The sequence below is a fragment of the Parasteatoda tepidariorum genome, chromosome 4, assembly GCF_982258835.1.
Source record: "Parasteatoda tepidariorum strain Cologne lab strain chromosome 4, Ptep-v5.0, whole genome shotgun sequence".
NCBI lineage: Eukaryota > Metazoa > Arthropoda > Arachnida > Araneae > Theridiidae > Parasteatoda > Parasteatoda tepidariorum.
Window position 1 is genome coordinate 13,288,195 of NC_141758.1, and position 22,959 is coordinate 13,311,153.

Below are 22,959 nucleotides of genomic sequence, written 5' to 3' on the forward strand. Positions count from 1 at the left end.
CAATTTCTTCAAATCATTTTAGTAACGATAATAACATTAAAAAAAATTAAATATTTACTCGAATGATGTGTTTCTAATAATCTTGGCTTCGCCGGTCACCGGTGACCCCCGTGGTATTCAGCGTGTTAACCTCTATCCTACGGCGCATGATGATATTCTGGATCACGAGTTATACCAGCCGTTAACAAAAGGTTAAGATAAGGGAATATGTTCTTCAGTGGGGAGGGGGGCAGTTATTGTAAATAAAGGAAAAAAATGTGAGATATTTAAAAATTTTATGGAATGGAAACTTAGATTCGTTTTATTTTACTTTGCTTGAAAAAATTAATGTTAAGGCTCTTCACTTAGTATATATATATATTTTTTAATTTTCAAAATACATTAAATTAACCTTACAAATAAATACTGCAATGCAAGAAAGATACAATAAAATTAAAGAAAATGTAAAAGTTCTCGAGCATATAAAAAGTGGTTTATCTGAACAAACAACTTCTCTATTTTTATTTTTTTTAAGTATATATTTTGAGTGTAATTAGTATACTGGTGCCTAGTTATTATTATTTTTTTGCAGAATTGTTTATTTTCAGAGTTACACTGTATTCAAGTTAGTGAAAATGGCGATTTCGCAGTATATATATTTCTGAATTGAAAATTTGGGTTAAGCAACAGTACCCAGTCATTTTTTGATGAATATTAAAATTCACTATACAAAGGCTTTAAAAAGGCCAAAACACGCAAAGATAATTAAGGCATATTTCAAAAAAGCATCAATGCTCGAAAATAAACAACAACAACATTAGGTACACCATGTTATAAAACTACATTGATTGTAAAGCTTCATTTGCTTCAAAACTATACAGATTGGGTACAACAGTTGACATGTTTCAAGCACTCAAAAATAGACGCCCATGTTCAAGACAAACCAGACGTGAATGAGAAGAAATAAACGTTATTACTTTAAAAAAAAAATTGTTTCCTTTAAACTCACTGTCGATTTAGATATTTTGTAAAAATGCTGTGATGAAAGTGGGCCATATTGGCTTCTACATTCTTACTATATCTTCGGAATAAAATATTGAAAACACAATATGGATTATGTTATATTTAACATTCTTACTGTATCTTCGGAATTAAATATTGAATATACAATATGAATCATGCTATATTTAACATTCTTACTGTATCTTCGGAATAAAATATTGAAAATACAATATGAATCATGCGATATTTAACATTCAGTCGAACATCCTGCCATTGTCTTTAACATTCTATGTATTGTCTTTAACATTTTCTGTATTCTGCGTTTTGTCTTCGACATCATTCTATGTATTGTATTATTCTATGTATTGTCTTTAACATCAACATGCAGAAAAAAAAACTTTCTGTCACTTTTGTTCCGTTTGTGTACAGAGAGTTAAGTTAATGATATCATTTAATGATAATATCATTCAATGTTAATATTAATTATCGTGAATGAAGTTCTTTTTATTTTTATCTATTTAATGGTTCTTCTGCTAAGATGTCACTTCTTTCATCATTCCGATGATTGATGTATTTGACGCTGTAAGAAGACGGGCTCTTAAAAGAAACTGCAGATTTTGGCAACTCTTTTGAATGTCTATCTTCGTTAATGTTGTTCCATGGCTGCAGATCTGCAGAAGCAAATATGATGTAAAATATGCCAACGATGAAATAAATAGCAGATGTCATCATGAAAATGATTCCCCAGTTATTCAAAGTTTGCTGAAAATAAAATAATTTTAAATATATTATCAATGAAGAACAAGAATATTTAAAGCATTGCTTGGTAACAGACCGAATTAACCCAAGAAACTGAAGCGAAAATGTATACTTGCTAATTTAGTTTCTAAAATGCAAGAACATAGACATGTTTTTCACGTTAATTAATAAATATAAGAAAGAAAAGTATAAGAAAAGTATACAAGAAAAGTAACTAAGAAAAGTTTATGATCTTAATTTTTTGTTAAGAAATATTTTCTAAAGATTTTGATTTCCTTGCGTATTTAAAAGAATAATTAATTTGAATTTTTAAATATTTAATCGACAAATTCTGAGTGAAACTTTAATTATGCAAGTATATTAGCGTTTATTTTCCCTTACAGCAAAGCTGTCCTAAGTAGTGTAGAAAATTTAAATGCAAAATTATTTAAAAACACTTCAGTGAAATATACTTAGCAAATTTGGTTTTCACTTACAGCAAAGCTGTCCCAAGAAGTGCATACAATTTAAGTATAGAATAATAAATATTTAAAAAGGCTTCTATGCAAAATACTTAGCAAAGGTCTTCACTTACAGCAAAGTTGTCCCAGGAAGTGGAGAAAATTTAAATACAAAATCGAAACTATTTCGAAATGCTTCAAAGCAAAATACTTAGAACAGTTGGTTTTCACTTACAGCTAATCTGTCACAAGTAATGCTAATAAATTTAAATAACAAGGTATAAACTATTTAAAAATATTTCAACGCAAAATACTTATAGTTGGTTTTTACTGACAGTAAAGCTGTCCCAAGAAGTGCAGAAAACTTAAATACAAAATAAAAACTGTTTAACTTTTGAAAATTTGCCGAAATAAGCCAAAATTTTAAGAAAAACGCAGTATAAGCTGTTTGCATTGATGAGTAAATATAACAACGAAAGTTTTTCGATTTGGAATGTAGGTAAATTTGATTGGAACTGGAAATTAGGTTAATTTGTGTAAATTTTAATGATAATAAGATAACTCATGACCATTCATGTGTTGAAAGAGGGCATGTGTTTATGTACAAGAGAGATTGCACCGCATGTATGCAATAGCTTGATTGGGAAGTTTACCAAAGTCACTGTAATCAGTCACTCAGATTATTTGGACTAAAACAATATTTGACCTTAAAATTCTCTCTTAATAAATTCCACATCATTGTTATCATTATTGAAATTAACAGTTTAGATTTCCAAATAACTCACTCCACTTTTCAGAATTACTCCAATCAATGTTGGTGCTAGAAATCCCGGTAGCGTAGCAGCGGTATTTGTTATTCCAAACAATGTTCCTGAAAATTAACACGCGGCAGTTAATGCAACATATTGATTATATATTTTTTAAATATTTATTCATAAAAAGTAAAAATCTACTAAATTATACTTATAAATTGAGAAACTAGTTAAAACTTTCTCAACCTAGTGAGACAATTCAAACACCGTGTTTTTCAATATTTTTAATACCACATATAATTTTACTTCCATGTTAAATATTTCCTTTCTAATGGGTAACGAGTATGTTTGGGTAAAAAATTTTTACTTGCACTTCGAGAAGAAGAAGATCACAGATACTCCATGTGATCTATGACGTCAGGGTCAGTTCATCGTTTATAAGCAAAATGGCGAGTTAAAATTAAGCTAAGTTCTCCCACATAAGTTAGAATGTACAGAACCGTATCGAACATTGAATTTTTAAAAAAATTAATCCTTTCTCGTCTACATCTTTTACTTAACTTACTTTTATTATTTGTTATGTCGCTATGCAGCCGACCCAATTTTGAGTTTGCGACTATCAATGTTTCAATGTTCAACTCCCGTAGCCTCGTAATTTTGAAACCAATTCAGAAGACGAGGGGACTCCTGGATAATGAAGTATTGTGAGAAATTTGCCTTCGCAGAGGGCTTTCTGATGGATCTAACGCAAATTAACGTTACACGGAGAGGAGGAACACGAAAATCTCCTACAGTTAGCCTGTTGGCAAGAGGACTCTAACCCCTGCTCCTCCTACCACTGAGGATATTTTACGTTAGCACTGTGGTCGGTATGAGGCGGGTTCACCCAGTTCACCTCATAGGGAGGTAAATGCTACCATGGCTTGAACTACCATGACTTAAACGCTATTTTGCTAACGGCACGCGTTGTTCTTAGGTGGTTATCTTTCCAAGTACTGACCACAACCAACGATGATTGAATTCAGTGATCGGATCATAACTGGTATATTCATCAACAATTAAATATGAAATTCCAATCTGAAATTCCGTGGATGTCTTTTATTGAATATCATGTGGAGCATGTTTTGTGAATGGAGAATTGATATACGCACTGTATATTAATTGATTTTTATTTGTGTATGTTCTCGTCAAACCTTAAGAGTGCCATTTCGTGGTAGTTATGTCACCAAATGTTTATTAAAAGGATATCTCCACTGATTCATGTTGCCATAACCAAACTTTTACGAAATTCTATTGCATTATTTTTGATACAGACTGCTCGCAAATGTAAATTTTCAAAATGGCATGTTGTAAAGTATGAAGCAAATTTAAATTCTAGTGCATATGGCTGAACTAAACGTATACAACCACCTCTAGAGGGCCATTTCTCAAAGAAATGTTTCAATATTTATATTGTGTATAATTTTTTTAAAAAATTTTGTAATAGTTTGATTACAAATAAGAAACTTTACTTCATTACTGATTCAGTCTCTTTTGACCACTAGATTTTCCGACTGTGATTAGAATTTCTGATCAATTAATTGATAAATACTAACTTTAAAGACGCTGTTTCGTTCAACAAGTATTTTTACTTTCTCAGAAGAATTTAAAAACATTTTACGTGCAACCTAAATTTTATCAGTGTCTTCCATTTAAATCGATTTATATAAAGAGGAAATGGCAAAAATTGTCCCTTTGTTTAAGTCTTCATTGAGGAATTGTACACTATTAACAATGCACTTGTGAAGTATTTTTTTAAAAATATATCTTTATTTCAAACATATACACACTAAAATGGCTATAACATAAGTATCTTAACGTAAATGTGTAAATTAAAGTAGTGGATATCTTATGAGTATAAACGCATATCTTATGAATATCACAACATTTGACGTTTGTCGTAGATATAAATTGCGTGAAATGAGAATTAAACGTTAGTTCAAACCCATGACTCACCAGCAAATTGTGGACTCATATCTACGTGATTAACGAGGACACCCGAAAATATAAAACCATTAAATCCAAAGGATAAGCAGAGGACGGCTACTATAATGATAGGATGACATCCGATAAAAGCAATGGAAAGAACACAAACTCCTGGTAAAAATATTGCTGAAAAAAAAAAGATATGCATCATTCTGTAATTAAATATTTATTAAATTATAATATTAAAACTAGTTTACACCACAAATGAATGCAAAATAAATAGTGCTTAACAACAATGTTCAATCCCTTAATTTTATTTCTTTTTATTGTATTTTTAGTGTTTTTCATAAAATGAAATTTCAACTATTCATTAAAGGAAAATAATACTGTCAAAACATTAAGCATTAGCGAATGAATTGGAGATATTTTTGATTTCACACCAAATAAAGAGTTTCTTCTTTCGCTACTAAGAAATAGTTTTGCTTTTGCAACATTTATAGGTTTCATGCTAAATACACAGTTTCTTACTTTCGCTAATAAGAAATAGTTTAGTGACGTTTTTAAGTTTCATGCCAAATACAGAGTTTTTTTCTTTCGCTACTAATAAATAGTTTTCTTTTGAGACATTTTTTAGGTTTCATGCCAAATACGGAGTTCTTTACGTTAATAAGAAATAGGTTTGTTTTGAAATTAAAAAAAAATTGGATGTAAAGATCAAAACTGAGGCTGGAGCATACCAATGCTGGTCATGAGTTTCCTGATCGTTGTGATTTCGAGTCGATCACTGGCTCTGATTGCGTCAGCTGTTAAACTAGCCAATATCGAACACAATGTCATAGTCAACCATGGCAGGCCAGATAGTATTCCATTCTGAAATATGAAAAAACGAAGTTAAAGCGAAGCACCACAGCTTCGTATAGTATATTATATATATATATATATATATATATATATATATATATATATATATATATATATATATATATATATATATATATATATATATATATATATATATATATATATATATATATATATATATATATATATATATATATATATATATATATATATATATATATATATATACGAGGGCGTTTCGAAAAGTAAAGATACAATGGATCGCATTCCTTAAAAAACACATTTATTTAGAAAATGTCAGTTACATCTTATTAACTCGATTATTTATTATTTTTCGACATAATCACCCCCGTTATCCAAACATTTGTTAAGTCGGTGCACAAGCTTTTGTTTCCCACAGTCATAGAAGGTTGCCGCCTGTTGTCGGAACCACATTTCAACTTCATCTTTGATCTCATCATCGTCGTGGAATGATTTTCCACCAAGATGTGACTTCAGGTAAAGGAATAAATGGAAGTCGCTGGGCGCAAGGTCCGGGCCGTATGGTCCAATACTTGCCATTTGAATTGTTTGAGTAGTGCTTTGGTTACGAGCGCTGTGTGAGGCCGAGCGTTGTCATGAAGCAAGCGGACTCCATTTGTCAGCATTCCCCTGCGTTTGTTTTGAATTGCCCTTCGAAGACGTTTCAAAGTCTGGCAATATGCAGCAGTATTAATTGTCGTTCCGGGAGGCATAAATTCCAACAGAAGAATGCCTTGTCTGTCCCAAAAAACAGAAGCCATGATTTTTTTCGCTGAAATCGAAGTTTTGAATTTCTTGGCTTTGGGTGAATTCGAATGGCGCCATTGCATTGATTGTTGCTTGGATTCAGGTGTATGGTGATAAACCCACGTCTCGTCACCTGTCACAATGTGATCAAGAAACTCATCACCTGCTTCTGCATAGCGTGTGAGGAAGTCGAGTGCAAAGCCCATCCTTTTCTTTTTGTGTTCTTCTGTTAACATTTTTGGAACCCAGCGCGCACACAATTTCCTGTACCCTAACTTGACAGTCACAACTTCATAAAGAGTTGTCATTGACAATGATCTGACGCAATTCTTTCAATTTGAGACGTCTATTCGCACGAATTGCTTCCTCCGTTCTCTGAAGAAGGGCATCACAGATCACAGATGGCCGACCTGTTCTTTGTTCGTCATGAATATCGGTCCTACCTTCAGAGAAATGACGACACCACTTTGTTACATTTTGTCTATTCATAACGTTCCCATAAACAGAAACAATTTCTTTGTGAATATCCGCTGGTCTTTGACCTTTTGCATGAAGAAAACGTATGACGGAGCGCACTTCGCATTTGGCGGGATTCTGAATCGCCGCAGCCATTTTAAACACGACCTACTCCAACCAGAATCAACGTTGAAATGCCGAATGACGGCGAGGATAAAGCTAACGGTTCAAGGTTAAAACCTGTGTTGCCAACTTGCTCGCCAAAACTTTTCTTTTCCTCTGGCGTACAGTGTATCTTTACTTTTCGAAACACCCTCGTATATATAAAAATTTTAGATAGTGATAGTACACACCCAAACAGACATTTTTTATCTAATAATGCATGGTCGAAAACAAAACGCAAAGGAGCTGGCGCATGTGGAAAGTTGTTTCATGAAACGAGAAAGCTCCATTCCTGTTGCGATTTACCGCGCTGCGAGTTATTATTTGCATGTTATGGGAAGAAGAGCCTTTATCTTGGTGGTCCTTTAGCTTGGCCACAGCGATAGCCAGATCTTTCATGTCTCGATTTCTTTCTGTGGGGGCAACTGAAGGCTCTTATGTATAAGACTCCCATTGAACCTGAAGAAGAACTTGTCCCCAAGCTTTCGGCTGCTGCAGGGGAAGTTATGCCTGTTGCACACATATGCCTGGTGTGTTTCAGAATGTTCGCCAGTCTTTTCTTCGCCGTTGTACTGCGTGATTAGCCGCTGCCAGCCACTGTTTTGATCACTTATTGTAATCACATGCCATTAAATTTGCTTTTATATCCATTAATTGCCATTAAATTTGCTTTATCGTTCTTTGCGTGTTTTTGCCTTATATAAGAACATAACTTTGAACTCTCTCTAACGGTTTTGGGTTTTGTTTTCGACCATGCATTCTTTGATAAAAATTGTTTGCTTGGGTGTGTACTATCACTTCCTAAAATTTTGTCCACCTTTTATGAATCACCCTATATATATATATATATATATATATATATATATATATATATATATATATATATATATATATATATATATATATATATATATATATATATATATATATATATATATATATATATATATATATATATATATATATATATATATATATGTAATATCTAAAATAATAGCTTAATAAAATTAAAAGTACCTTTTGAGACTAAACTCAAAAAGAATTAAATAAGCTTAAATAAGCAAATAAGCTTATCTGGTTTCTGAGAAACATTAAGATTTCTCTTTCACATACTTAACTTGGCTCTTCGCGTATATATTAAGTTCCCTTGAATGGCGACGAAATCTTTATTTATAAAATGAATCCACACCGCGCAGTACGAAGCCGAATTCCCGTTAAAGTCAAAAACCATATTGAGATATTAGCTCACCCCCGCCCATCTGGTCTTAAGATGTTACAGAACGCCGGTCCTAACAAAGAAGATATAAAAAATGGTCTGGATTATTTGGGTCACATGAGCCGAAGGAAATTATATGTAACACGTTAAAAAAGTATACACTTATATTTTGGAAATGAAATGGTAAAGATGTGTCCCGGAGCCTCTGCTCCAATTGTATATAAATTGTAGATAGATTCCTTATTCTTCATTCAATAAAAGTATAGAGAATTCATTATGTTGTCATCTTTATAGAAAAGGATATTAAAAATAATTAAAATATGACTGCGAAAATTGGAAACCACAAAATGATGATTAATAAAAAGCCACGGTTCAAGAGTTACGAGAAAAAATAGAGAAGGAGCACTACATATATATGAAACATTCTTTACATTCACTTTTTAACTATAGTAAAAATATTATGCTAAAAAAATTTGATAATTTTAACAGAGGTGAATGTTTAGTTAGTTAACATTTTTAAACGCCCGCAGCATCCCTCTACCAATTAACGTAATACGTAGAAGCTGAACTTAACTTGTTTTTATATAGCTGGGCCTTTATCGTGTATTATTTATTGTTGTATATGTTCTTAGTGATCAACACACTGTGTAGTAACTGTTAGATTACGTAGAAGCTGAAAGTCCCGAATGAGTGGGTAGGTTTTCCTTCAATATTTAAAGTGGTTACAAATTGTTTGTTTCAATATTTTTGTCTGAGATAAACCTCTTCAGAGACGTGCTCGTATATACTCCTTCTCATGGTTACTTCAATTAGGATGGAAAAAAAGGTAAAAACTTCTTGCTTAACGATTTCTTTAGCAGTTCATTTGAGGAGGTAATAATAGTAGTTTGATTTATTTAAAATACTACTACTTAATTAAAAAAAAATTATATATAATTTCAAATTTTTTTCGATGAACGGTATAGTCCCGCAGTGGACTAATCGGTAAGACACGGTTCCCATCTGATTACCGAAGTCAAGCATCACTGACTGCGGTCAGTGTGCGGGTGGGTGACCACTTGGATCAGTCTGCGTAGGGACCGAGGGTGTGCGGTATGGGTCCTCGTTAAACTGTGCTACCGTAAAATGCTCGACTTCGCGCGCAGGTCGTCGGGCTACCGAAGCGGGTGTGCCATCCCCTCCGCAGAGGATCAACATTGTGATGGCATGTCTTCGGATCATCCTCCGGGATGTTACCCATACTACCGTCGCCAATAGCCCATTGTGCATCTCTGGTGCGACGTAAATTAACAACAACTGAACGGTATATACTCTCGAAAAAAGACAAACAAACGACAAACGTGATTCTCAGACCGGGAGTACTCCAGCCTTAGAAATTTACATAATTGTTTTCCTATAGATATTTAAATGCATATTCATCATGACTATGTTAAATTAAATGTACACTCATCATATTTATTAAGTTTCTTAGATATTTTATTTAACACTAGCTTTACGGGACGCGTCCTTTTGGCTGCGCATTTCGAATTTTATGAGGGAAAAAAACCCGTTTACATTTTTATTTTATCTCTTGTGATGACTTTTATCCATTGATCGCTGTAAATATATATTGAAGTCTTCAAACGCGTTGAAATATTGAAATTTACTTTCTGGTATATCTATCTCTACGGATATGCGTCAATTTGACGCAATCGTAATTTAGACAAAATTTTGAGTAAATATGAAAACATCACATCAATAATAAATAGGAATGTAAAGACAATACTTCGATCCGTTATTCGATATCGTTATTTCAAATGAAACAAGCAATAAACAACTGTTGCCGATAAACAATAATAGAAGAAACAAAAGCAGAATGTCAATTGATGTCAGAGTGTCAATTTTTGAAGGTTGCTTAGCTCGAGTATTGAGAAATAAAATACTAGAATATTTCATAAATATATATCTCATATTTTAATTTTCTTTCCTTATAGTATATAATTACATTGCTTTCTAAGTGCAGAGACGCCAACTGCTCCGGACACGCCAAAATAATTAAAAAAAAACTGTAAATAACTACTAAGTAAATTTTGCAAATTTAAAGTGGCGAATTGAATAAGCCTACAGTTTATTTAGAAATAGTGGTAGATAAAAATCTACTAAATTAAATTAATTAAACCAAGAATCACTGATAAACTACCACTTTTAGCCTGGAGCAAGTTGGCACCTCTGTAAGTGCTGTGATATGTATTTGTTCATGCGTCAAATTAATGCGTGTTCATGTATATAAGAAACGTCCGTAAACCTAGTGTTAACGTTATATCTTAAACTAATATCATTGCTTGAGCTGTACACCACTGCATGCTAATACAGCCGATAAATGCCTTAATTTCCTCCAAATACCTATGACATTAGTCACAGTTGCCATAGGGCAACTTATAGATTTAGAGGTTTAGTGCCGGCTAGCTCGGTCTGGCACCTCACCAATAACCAGATCGAGTCGTGTCGAGAAAAATGAAATTAGTTGATTATTACATTTAAACTAAAGAAAAACAACAGATAAGACAACTTTTTTGCAAAATTGAGGGAATTTTAGAAATGGAAATAAAGTCTAGCAAACTAACATCCTCATCAATTTATAATTTTTCTCAAAATGTTTCTTTTTACAAGTTTTGTAGGAAACTATGTAACGGTTTAAATGCCTAAGTTCCATTTTTGGAACATGTCTCTTTATCAAAATGTTAAAGATTGATGGTAACTCAGATCTTACATTCTTAGCACTTAGAAAAACTGAATGTTCCTGTCAACCAAAATTTATCAATTATCTATTGCTTTTTGAAATCAAACAACTGATGCATTTTTTTTAAAAACAAAATTAGTTACTAACTGAAGAAAAGTTCAATTTAAACTTTCTTCCACATTTCTCACAAAGAAACTTTTTTCCATTAGTACAAAATAAGAGTTGGGCAGGTAAATGGTGAAATCTAGCATGCGTGTTTTATATGAGTATCGTAATCCCTTTTAGGTATAGATTTTGTAAGTGGTAAAAAAATTAATATAATTTAAATTTTGCAAAATAAACGCAGATAATTGATAAAAATTGAAAAAAGAGATCAAATTAATCTATTTTTTCTAGTATATTTTTTTTCGCTCACCATTGCATACGAATACAAGGGCATGGTATGATATTAATTTTTTTAATGTACTAGTTTCATGTGCATAGCTGCTAACTCTTCCGGTTGTTCCGGAGGATTTTGTTTTCATATTTAAAGTGGTAGCGAAACTCAGGTTATCCCATCAAACATTGTGAATTATATTAATAATTATAAATAACTTTGTACACCACTACATATAAATAATTACAAAAAATATAAAAAAGCATAATAAAATGTACCATAACGAGAATAAAACTGACAAAAAAAGTAGATTTTTGAGAAAGATTGTATTGTGTTAATTATTTAACAGCACTTGGAAAATCCATAATCGGAAAGAGTGACAGTTGGTCTGTATGCATACGTGATAATGCCTAAGAAGGTAACTGACATATTGGCGTAAATGAATGCAAGGACATACTTGCCAACTTATAGTTACCCTAGGGCAGTGTTCTCCAACCTTTTTATCCCCGCGGACCTGTCAACGTTCGATAATTTTACCACGGCCCCCAGGAGGGGGGGGGGGAGGACGTTGATTGTTTATATTTTAGATAATTTTTAATTATATATATTAATTTTAATATATAATATTTTAATTACATATTTTAATTTTAATTTAATTGTATTTTAACATGCCTTCAAAACAAAATACTGTTACACCAAAAAATAAATATAAAGTGATTTAGCATTTTAACTTACTAGAACGTTAAATCAATGAGAACCCTAAGCTTGTTTCTTTGCAATAAGACGGTTCCATCTGGGGGTAATCGGAGACAATGATACATTACAAAAATTTATGTCACTACCTTTGGGGGCCCCTTTTTTTTAAATAAATAAAATTTTAATGGAACACAGATATTTTTAATTTGGGGTATAAATTCAGTTTCAATGAAATGGGCGGCCCGGCACCATTTGATCCACGGACCGGGGTTTAGGGAACACTGCCCTAGGGCACTAACACCAATGAAGACGTGAGGGGCCCGCTTCGTGGTCAGATGCTTAGAATCCAATTGAAAGACAAGTCAAACCTATCGATTAGATACGTTAAAACGAAATAAAATGAAGAAAAAAATGTCTATTGAATCAGTATCGCCTGCATTTAAGTTACCTCTTTTTTCCCCCACCCTGATTCTGTTTGAACGCAAAAGGTTAATAAAGTAGATTTATTATAATTTTTCAATTAACACATATAAAGATGATAAATATATATACTAAAGTCAGTCAGTATTCCTTATAAATATTAAGCAGCCGAAAGATTATCTTCTGCTTGCAATAATAATTTCAGTTGTTATATTGCTATTACTGCAAGTAATACTGATTTGAAAGTCTAAAAAAACGTCTTTTATGCGAAATCAGGGTGGCCACAGACAAATTTAAAAACTGTTGAGATATGCTGTAACTAATTCCTATTTACTAAAAAGTATAGGTTAACGAAATATTTGTGCGAAAACTGATCACCAAAATTCTTAAAAATAAAATTAAATTATTTAAAAATTCCACAAGCCTTATGGGACAATAGTGACCACTTTTTAAATTATTTTGGGCTTGGTCTACGTCTAGGTTCATACTTATTGTGGTAGCTTATTTATAGGTGGTAGGAGAGAATATGCATTTCCTCTGGAATGCTAAGAGAAAATAGATATAATTTTATTGAAACTTACATTCTTTAAATCAAAATGCAAAACATTGGACAAATATGTTGGTGCCATAATCAACAAAGTGTAAAATGCCCAGTTGTGTCCAAAATGACCAATAACTACCGCCCACACTGGCAACGATGTCCAAATGGATTTCCATGGAATTTTAACGTTCTAGAAAAAGTGAAAATAAAAATAATCATCATTATTAAAGCTGAGATCCCATAAAAAGCTTTCAATTTTAAGTGATATAAATTAAGCATCTATAATCGAAAATTCTGACTGATGCTACATGTTGCATCGAAACTAAATAAGGCTCGCAGTGCATGTATAGACTTTTCAATATAAATGTAAACAAAAACATTCTCGAGCTCCTGATCTGCTCAACTTCCGGTTAGAAAGTATAGAGCTGCTTACTGCAGCTCATTCTGTTAGGCGATATTTCCAAATATATAATTATGTATTTGATAAAAAAATTTGATCAAGTCTGCTGTATTTCATAAGATATTAATGATAATGAGTAATTCTGGTGAGTTTAAAGTTAAAATTTGTTTTAGCTATTTATAGATGCATTGTTATAAAAAGAAGATGATAAAATCTATTAAAAGATGATGTATAAAAAGTTGTGAAAAGATTCAGAGAGAACTCGCTTTTTTGGCACTCCCGATATGGCCTCTTTTCACTTGTTTTTTACTGTTTGTCTTGCTGCAAGTCGTGCACTATCATAGGTTAGTGTTAGCATATTGTTCGAGCTGTGAGATTAAGTTCATTTCACAAATTATCATTTAGTTTTAATTTTTGAAGTGGGTATATTGTTAATAAGGTAAGATGTGTGTTATCTCGATTCTTTTTTTTCAAATGATAATTCTCACGTTTTGAAATGACAGGTCTCCAAATGACTATACATATAAAATTTTTTTAAGCGCAAATAATGTACCAGGTAACAAATACACGTTTACAAGAAATACTATTGAAAATAATCTCAAAAACAATGATCACATTATGAGCCAAATGGCCTCAAAATACACCGGTAGTAAAAATCTTGCAGTGCACCGTAGTGTAGAAAACACCATCCATATACACTTTAAAAGACTTCTTTTCTTAGAACTTACATAAAAGATTCTTCTTCACTAAAGTAAAATTTTTGATTGACTTACAATCTTAGCTCTTTTATCAATGTTTGCTTGTATGAATGTTAATTCTTTTTTTGTTATGAAAGGATGAGTTTCAGGACTTTCATAAACCAAAACTGCCCACAAAAGAAACCAGACACATCCTAAGCAACCTAAAAAAAAATTATTCAATAAGGGTGATTTCTACAAATGAATTGTTTAAAATATATTTAATTAAAATTTTTTTATATGCACCGTGAATAATAGTTAGCTTTAACATGAAATATGCACTCTTTTTTTAAAAAAAATCTTTTTATTGTTATGACGTTCTCAGGGGAGCCTGTAACCCCTATCGAGTGCATCTCCAGATGTAAGAATATAGAAAGGAGAAGAAGTCCATCAGCTTTCAGAATTCGAAACTAACTCGGGGAACTGTTCGGTTTGGTATAGTTTGTCTACGGTAAGAGCTCCCCCGCCACAAAGTCTGAAACTGTCTGCTGCTATGGAAACAAGAATAGCGCATTTCAGGGAGGGTAGCTTCTCTTTACTCTAGGGCTAACACTATAGACCGAAGAAAAAGATTCCCTTTCCCTCGCCGACCCTAGCCAAAACCTATCCTAAACAATGACCCCACACCCCTACTTGAAATGGTTATGCTTCGTTACAATAGTCACCACCACTGGTACAAATGAATGTTTAGGGTAATTCTTACTTTAGACAAACTATATGCTATGGCAGAAAAGCAACTTACAGGTTGCTAAACACGCTTAGTTTAACAGAACTCAGGAATGACAGAACCAGGCATGCATATAAGAAGCAAAGTGACAGCCAAGAAGGACGTCATCTGTGAACCGGTTTTTGAACAACTTTAAATGTATTGAGTAAGCTGCCTTCCGCCTGTCACCGTTTTATTCTTACTATGTCAAAATGTGTTAGCAGATTTAAACAACATGGATAATATAAATGATATTATATATATATATATATATATATATATATATATATATATATATATACCCTTTCTAAATTTTTCGTAACGCTGTGTACCACTAATAAGAAAATAAATATATTTTTTACAATAAAAAAATTGCACAAAATTTAAAAATCACTACTGGCTGTTGACACCACTAATTATTAACTGTTAACTCTACAAAAAATAGCCAATAAAAAATTACGTAATCGTAGTAAATACGCAATAAATTTTCATGTCTAGCTCTGTTTTTAAAATTTTTTTGAAAATTATCGTTTGTTTCAAGATATGTCACATAAGAAAGCGAACCCCCGCTAAACTGTTCCCCTACACCTGCGGGTACACGTACCACACTTTGGGAAACACTGATCTATAGTGTAAAAATTTAGAGCAGACCAATAATAAATAAAAACAGAAGAATTTTCTTCTTCTCCCCAACCCCACTAGTGCTTGGGAGGAGAGGAGGGTGGAAACCTGTTTCAAGATTTTCAAGTGCTGAGCCTTTAAGTATTGTTTTTTTCCTTTATACATAGGGACCACACCAAACCTTGGGATACTGGTTTATATTATGCTTACGAAAGCTAACCTTTTTACCCTATGTACATTGTTTGCCCGGGTACATTGTTTGCTTATGTACATTGTTGCATCAGTTTTCCATTGGGTGGTGGAGGGTAAATAAAATACTCCTCTCAGACCAACAGATAGAAATCCATCTGGCAACAATTCCTTTATGGAGGATCAGCAGAATTAGATTAAGAACTTTTTGACCTTACAACAATCGTCCAGAAACATCGCTAATTTCTTTCCACGTGTTTGATTTTCCTTCAATAACCTTTTAGAAGCCTAAACTGGTCAGCTTAGTAAAAAGGATGGAAAATGTCGTAACATTTAGCATTACAGTGAGACTCAGAATGTTTCCTAGAGTAAGATTCACTTACCAAAGATGTAAAATGCTGAGGGCCATCCACCAAATATAGGGCTTTCACATAATATTCCCGTTATGGGATTTGTAATGACGGTACCAACCATAATTCCTACACAAATCGCAGTCGTTATTCTACTTCGCTCATTCTTTGGCGACCATTGGCTAATCATTACGGTCATTGCCGGTGGTACAACACCCTATAAAGCAAGATTTCCTTTTAAAATTTTCTCAAATTTTTTTAATTTTAACAAAAATTTTAATTTATTTTTATTTTACTGCAATGATAGAAGAGGATTTATAACTGCAATTTCAACTGTTTAATCATAAATGCAAAAAATCATCATTAAACATGAAAAATAAATGAGGTTCATATTTTAGATTTTAATGATTTATTGTCTCCTTTAGATTGTATTTTAATAGTTTATTAGTCTGCTGTGTTGTGTGTAACTTTTTTTATTTGTTGCTTTTTTCAGCCTTGTCATCGGGCTTAATTATTTTGAAAAGTGTAATTCCTTCTCTTTTTAATTCATTAATTAAGCCGTTTTTCCTTATGGTGATATTTTTCAGAATGACCAATACATACAGTTCCAAAAAGCTATCGCTGCTGTTGCTTCTCTGATGTTCCTCCAGAAATAATCGTTTTAAAAGTTAAAATTTTATATGCTAAATGCCACGTAAAATTTGATTTATGGACTTCATCGCGCCAGTTTCAGGGCGGAAAGTCCATATTTATAAAGACGAAAAAGAATAAAAACTGGTATCAAATAAATTTTATTTTTAGCTTTTTATCTGGAATAATTAAATGTTCGAAACTACCATTTTTTTAAGGGGTAGAATTTATAGGTTGAATTGCTTCCTCCCCGAGAAAAAATTAATAGCAATTAATTGTTTATTGTTAAGAATAGTTTTACTCCTCCCAAAAATTACCTATTTTTAAAATAGTTCTACTGCCAGTTTTTTTCTCTTTTCCATCTCGCTTTCAGGCCCCGCCATTTTGTTGAAAGGGCGATATTATTTTAGAGCTATCAGTGGTATCAATCCTTTAATGCTCTTCAGAATTGATTTTTACATTTTCAACCGTTGTGTTGCTTTTACTAGTAACTGCAACTGTTAATATCTTTTAATTACTTACCGAAGCTAGTCCTTCTATGACGCGAGCAGCCATCAATGTCCAAATGCTCCATCTAGCGGCTAAGGGTGTCAACAATGTAAAAATAGCAGTTACGAGGATACCAAATCCAGTTACCCACTTTGCGCTACATTTTTCTGCAAGAATTCCTCCAGGTATTTGAGTGAAGAGGTAACCATAGAAGAAAGATCCCAGAATTTGCCCTTGGATTTGAGAATCCCAATCGAATTCTCCCATTATTATCTAAAAAACATTATACATAATCATATTTATACACATATTTCTGCTTCCAAAATAATTTTGGAACTTCCATAAAAAAGTGGTTGAACATAGTGAAACAAAGAATATATTAAAATTAATTAGATTTTTTTGAAAAAAATAGTTCCTCACTACTAAAACAAACATATTAAACATCTAGATACTAAATAACCAAGTTCTCATTGACATGGCCATGTTCTTATGTTTTTAAAATAGGTTTTAAAATTTCAAATTAGCCTTTGAACACCTGTTTGTTTTCGTAATAGTTGGCAGCCAATTATCATTTCTTAACTGTACCATACCTGCCAACTTTTACGCATTTGGCGTAAAATTTAATTTTTATATTTAAAGTGGTAGTAAATATATACTATTTTTTCTTTTATAAGCTTATTTTTTAAATGATTTTGATCACCACTATTCTGATAAAAATTGAGCATATACCTTAATATGTGTTACAATCATGGTTGTCATCTAACGCCTTTTAAAATATAACGTATTTTTTGCTTACAATTGAAATTTTAATTCGATTTTACTACCACTGGGAAAAAACATATTGGAACTGATCAAAAGTTGGCAGGTATGCTGTACTAAATTTCTCCTTACCTTAGTTTCTTCTACTTTGGTGACATTCCTCGAATTTATAAGTTCCGGACATGTTTGTAATGTTTCATTTGTTCCATTGGCCACTCGACGAGGTTTCCCAACCATGGCAACCATTGCCACGCTAAGATTTACACGCATTGCATAAAATGTAATAAAGCCAAAACAGCCCAATATGACCAACACTACACGCATCGGGATGACTGAAAATAAAGAAATCAAATTTATTTATTTATTTAATATAATATCAAATATTTAAGAATGCTATTTCAACAATTTCTTGACACCAAAAATCCGTAACGCTGTATATTTAATTCTGTGATAACATAAAAAAGTAATGTCATGAAGGAGTACAGTAACGTTTAGGTTTGAAGAATATATCTTTGATTCAGCTAAAATCAAAGCTATTTATCTTATGTATTTCTAATACATGCCCGTTATCATTCATCCGTTTATCGGAGGTGCTAACCGCAGGAGAATTTTTTTCCTATGTAATAAAACTAAACAAATCATTAGTTTGAAAAATTTAAGGAAAACTCAATTTGTCCACAATTAAATAAAATAGTTTAAACTTGAATCTACTTTTTAAAAAAAAAAATTGTACTCCTTATTTCGGAGTATACTGTATTAAATGGAAAAATTTATAAGGAGAATAATGGGTAACTATAGCAGCTTATCTTTTTAATAAAGAAACATCTAACCAGGCCTACTAAGTATACAGTGGAAGATTTTAAAAATTAAAGCTTTCAGAATATTTGCCAACATTTTATAAACACCTCATTTAGAATATTTCATTAACTAAGCTACCACTGGAAATTTTTTTACAAAAAGCGTTGAAAGATGACAATCCTGCCTAACCAGAAGACCTTGACATGGCGCAAAAACATATTATATAAATATTTTTTGAGCACATTAACCTTTTCGGGACTGGCGAGTCATAAATGTATTCGTACAAAATAAGAATCAAGATGGTAAAAAATTAAAAGCGGTAACTTAAGTTCGGGCATAGCTAATTTAACAGATTCATTTTTGCTTTTGCTTAAAATCTAACGCATCCAATCCATGTTTCTCAAAAGTCTAACTATATAATTTTTAATTCGAACCAAGTAGTGGTGAATTAAATTAAGTAAACTATTATTACCCCACCAGAATTGAACTGCCGAATAGCTTTGGCTACCAGTTATATTTTTTTTACCCAGACTGTTGCCACCCTGAAAATGCATATATATGACTCGTCCGTCTCGAAGAGGTTAACAGGGATGCCAATTACTCCACTTTCCGCAGAAGTTTTAATAAATTGGTAGCAAATTAAGTAGTAAATTGTGCAATAATGATTGCGCCCTCTTTTTAATAGTGTCACCATGAGATAGCTACAATAAATTTTCAATGTATATGATACTTTGAATATTTGATTTGTAGTGGTGAAAAAATGACTCAAAATGAAAAATATTAAACTGAAAATAACTAAAATTTCTTTACCACTAGAATATACTGTTTTACAAAATGGAGCAAGTTGGTATTTCTGCATAAGCGCCCAGTCCCTAAAAGTGATCAAACATAAAAACACCTATATGAAAAAAGTGGTAATATGTACTTGTAACAAGCGGTTAACTTAATTTGTACATTCAGACAAAAAATAAACTAAGCTAAAAATATCATTCTGAAAACGATCTTTTGCTATCCGAAAAAAATTATTTTCAGATTAGAAATCCCCACACTGGAAATACATAAGTTGAAAAACTTATAAATAATAATAAAAAAAAGGAACTTGCTCCGCGGAGTTAGCTATTTTTACCAGTTGGAATAATACCTTCCGAGATCACGGTTATTCCGCACAAATTAGAAGGTATCATGATCATCTAAGTATCATTTAAAACTTTTCTTTAACCCTTTTGGAAGAAAATTTTCATAGAAAATTTCTGACAGGCAGCACTTTAGCAACAGCAATCTTAGATGGTGAATTATAGTGTAGAGACATAATTGATTCGTAAATTATTAAAATAATAGCGATTGTTAAAAAAGGGGTAACGGTTTGAAGCAAATAGTTTCAATTTTTAGTGCTTGGCAATAATTTTCGAATAAATGTTGCAGACTTGATGCACTGTTCCAGAAAAGATTAACACCAAATTAACGCTGGTTCAATCCTTGGCTCTTTGTAGTGCAGAAAATCATATTCTCATAAAATTATATTTTAATAAAAATATATTTTAGAAAAGCAAAATGAAAGGATATATAATTTAATTTACATTAATTAAAATAAAAGGGTGAAAGTAGAGTCTGGAAGGACATTAGTAAGTGTGGCTTTAGACAGTACATTTAAGTAAAACAGTATACTTAAGCACTTTGTTGTTAACAGAACAGTGAATGCTAAACGTTTAAAAATAATTATCTTTGGATTTTCAGTGGTTTGTAACATTTGTTGAATTAGTACTGTCCGACTGGCTAAAGGGTTAATGAATGAGTCATTTGAAGATTTGATATAGAATCATCATTAGAAGAAAAATTTTACTGTAACAGTCGAGTATATTGCATACTCACACATTTCTTATTTTTGGAAAATCCTATACAATCCTACAGTGCTCCGGAAAAGGTTAAGAAATGAGCCGTTTGAAGACTTGAAGTAGAACCATAAGAAGAAAAGTGTTATTGTAAAAGTTGAGTAGACTGCGCGCATATTATTTATGAAAAATCCTATGCAATCCTCCACTGCTCTTGAATAAATTAAGAAATGAGGATTTTGAAGATTTGAAATCGAACCATTAGAGGAAAGGTCTTATTGTAATAATAGAGTGTGAACACATTTCTTATTTATGGAAGAACCTATACAATCCTACATTGCTCCGGAAAAGAGTCTTTTGAAGATTTGAAATAGAGCAATTAAAAAGAAAAATCTAATTGTAATTAATAATCGAGTATGCACGCAACTCTTACTTATGGAAAATCCTATAAAATTACTTACTTGTGCATTTTTCTTCGTTCTCATGAGCATGGTCTTGTTTAAAAGTCACATCAGGCAAAACGTCATTCGATTTACCGTTATCTGTTGGAACAGAAGAATATTGCCCCTTTTGGACAGAAGACATTGCGAAAAAAAATTGTTTAAAGCTCTTTATTCCATAAGAATGTTTAGAGAAAAGGAAATAAGTATATGTAAAAGGAAATAAGTTCTAACATATTATGAACGAAAAAAAGTCTACTTGACTAAACATGACTAAATTCAATACGGAATAAAGTGGTAGATACGAAATGACTAATGGGGCAGTTTATTGATGATGCGTGGACGTTGATGTAACTATTTTTCTTAGCAGTAAAAAGACTTTTTATTTATTTAATTTAGATAAAGCTGTTCAAATATTGTGTTATTGAAAATCGAAAGAATGACCCAAAAAGAGAATAATATAGAGCTTAAATAAGAAAAGTGCTGCAATTCATTTTGAAGTGTTTTAAGACAATACTTAAAAACAAGACTATTTATTGTTTACTGTTGAAATTATTTGACGCACCTGTTGTTATATTCAACTTTTATGATAGCTTTATACTACTTGATTAATGTAGTTTTGTTTAAAAAAGAGATAATATACTGATCAAAATGTAGTAAATGAAAATAAATATTCAGTTTCAGAATTTAAAATAAATCTCAGATTGACCGCAGCATATTAATGGCACACAATTAAATTTTATTTATATTGAAAATCATCTATAGCAGTAACAAACGAATTTTATTTAAACAAAACGGAAAACACTAATATAGAAGAATTTTAAGAAATCTAAATTTATGGTGCATTCATAAAATATGTATTTAAGAAGGAATTAATTTATAATTATTTAAAAATACAATAATTTAAAACTTTAATTTAGGTTTATGTACAAAAATTATGAAATACATAAGTATTATGATTCCTTTTTTTAATAATTCATAAGCAATACTTATAAATAATTTTATTTCCTGTTTGCAATAACGAATATATTAAAATAAATGTTTTTAAATAGAAGTGAAAAACATTTGATATGATTCAGTTTTAAATAGTTGGGCTAGATTGTTCCATATTATACAAATGAATGCGCATTATTTCCTTTAGGCTCTTTTTCTTAGGCTCTGTCGTAATATGAAATGATGCTTTTCTGGCTAATAATATGCTATTTTTATAACTGCTGTGAGTTTGTAACTGTTACTCATGACTGTTAGGTGAAGTTTACCCTTTCTAAAGCCAGCGCTGTCTACGCCTATTTTGAAAAAATGGAGCAAAACGTAACTATGGGAAAAAGCCACAGTTTTGTGAAAATAAAAAGCGTTTGTGGTTTAATTTTTTAACATTTACAAATTTACTCCAATACAGCATTATCAGGGCTCATAAAAATCTGCAAAAACTGAGATGAAGGCAGTGATTTTGATAAGTTTCTTCTAAAGGGAAACATGCCGCCAAATTGGCGATTCTTAAAAAGGTTTAATAACTTCTAAAATTACTTATGGTTATTAGTCTGTACTAAAGCCCAGATAATTCTTCATGGTAATCTATATATATATTTCTCTTACACGGCACCAAAAAAAAGCTTCATTGCAACTCCCCGAATGGCAACGTTAGAAAATCGACCAATGATCGCTGCTAAAAATGTCACATGGCAAATGTCACATGAGGTGGCTCAACGTATAGCGCTTTTAAAAACGGAAACAATAACCAGAGTGAGCATTATCAGGTTGCTCAATTCAGATTCATGCCCTAAAAACATGATAATATTTAATTTAAACTCAATTAGGAATTAATTAGGCTGGCCTTCTCCATGACTATAAATAAGTCACAAGGTCAGACTTTTGAGAAAATCAGTTTAGTATTGACTA

General features: G+C 31.8%; 1 protein-coding gene across 1 annotated transcript; it reads right to left on the reverse strand.

The window, feature by feature from the left end:
- Positions 1–823: 823 nt before the first annotated feature.
- Positions 824–21,499, reverse strand: LOC147810703 (putative inorganic phosphate cotransporter). Its single transcript, XM_087160691.1, has 10 exons — positions 21,082–21,499; positions 18,126–18,325; positions 17,268–17,507; positions 16,149–16,332; positions 14,286–14,413; positions 13,153–13,302; positions 5,635–5,767; positions 4,928–5,083; positions 2,966–3,051; positions 824–1,743 (listed from the first exon to the last, which is right to left on the reverse strand). Exons 1-10 carry the CDS (start codon positions 21,203–21,205, stop codon positions 1,492–1,494), a joined length of 1,653 nt encoding a protein of 550 aa, XP_087016817.1. The 5' UTR covers positions 21,206–21,499; the 3' UTR covers positions 824–1,491.
- Positions 21,500–22,959: the final 1,460 nt, after the last annotated feature.

Excerpts from the sequence above, each read along its gene's own strand:
- LOC147810703 (XM_087160691.1), bottom strand. The coding sequence starts at position 21,205 with ATGTCTTCTGTCCAAAAGGGGCAATATTCTTCTGTTCCAACAGATAAC. Across the intron at positions 18,326-21,081 it reads GAACGAAGAAAAATGCACAA|TCATCCCGATGCGTGTAGTG; the intron begins GTAAGTAATTTT and ends CTTTATTTTCAG. Across the intron at positions 13,303-14,285 it reads TTGATAAAAGAGCTAAGATT|AACGTTAAAATTCCATGGAA; the intron begins GTAAGTCAATCA and ends CACTTTTTCTAG.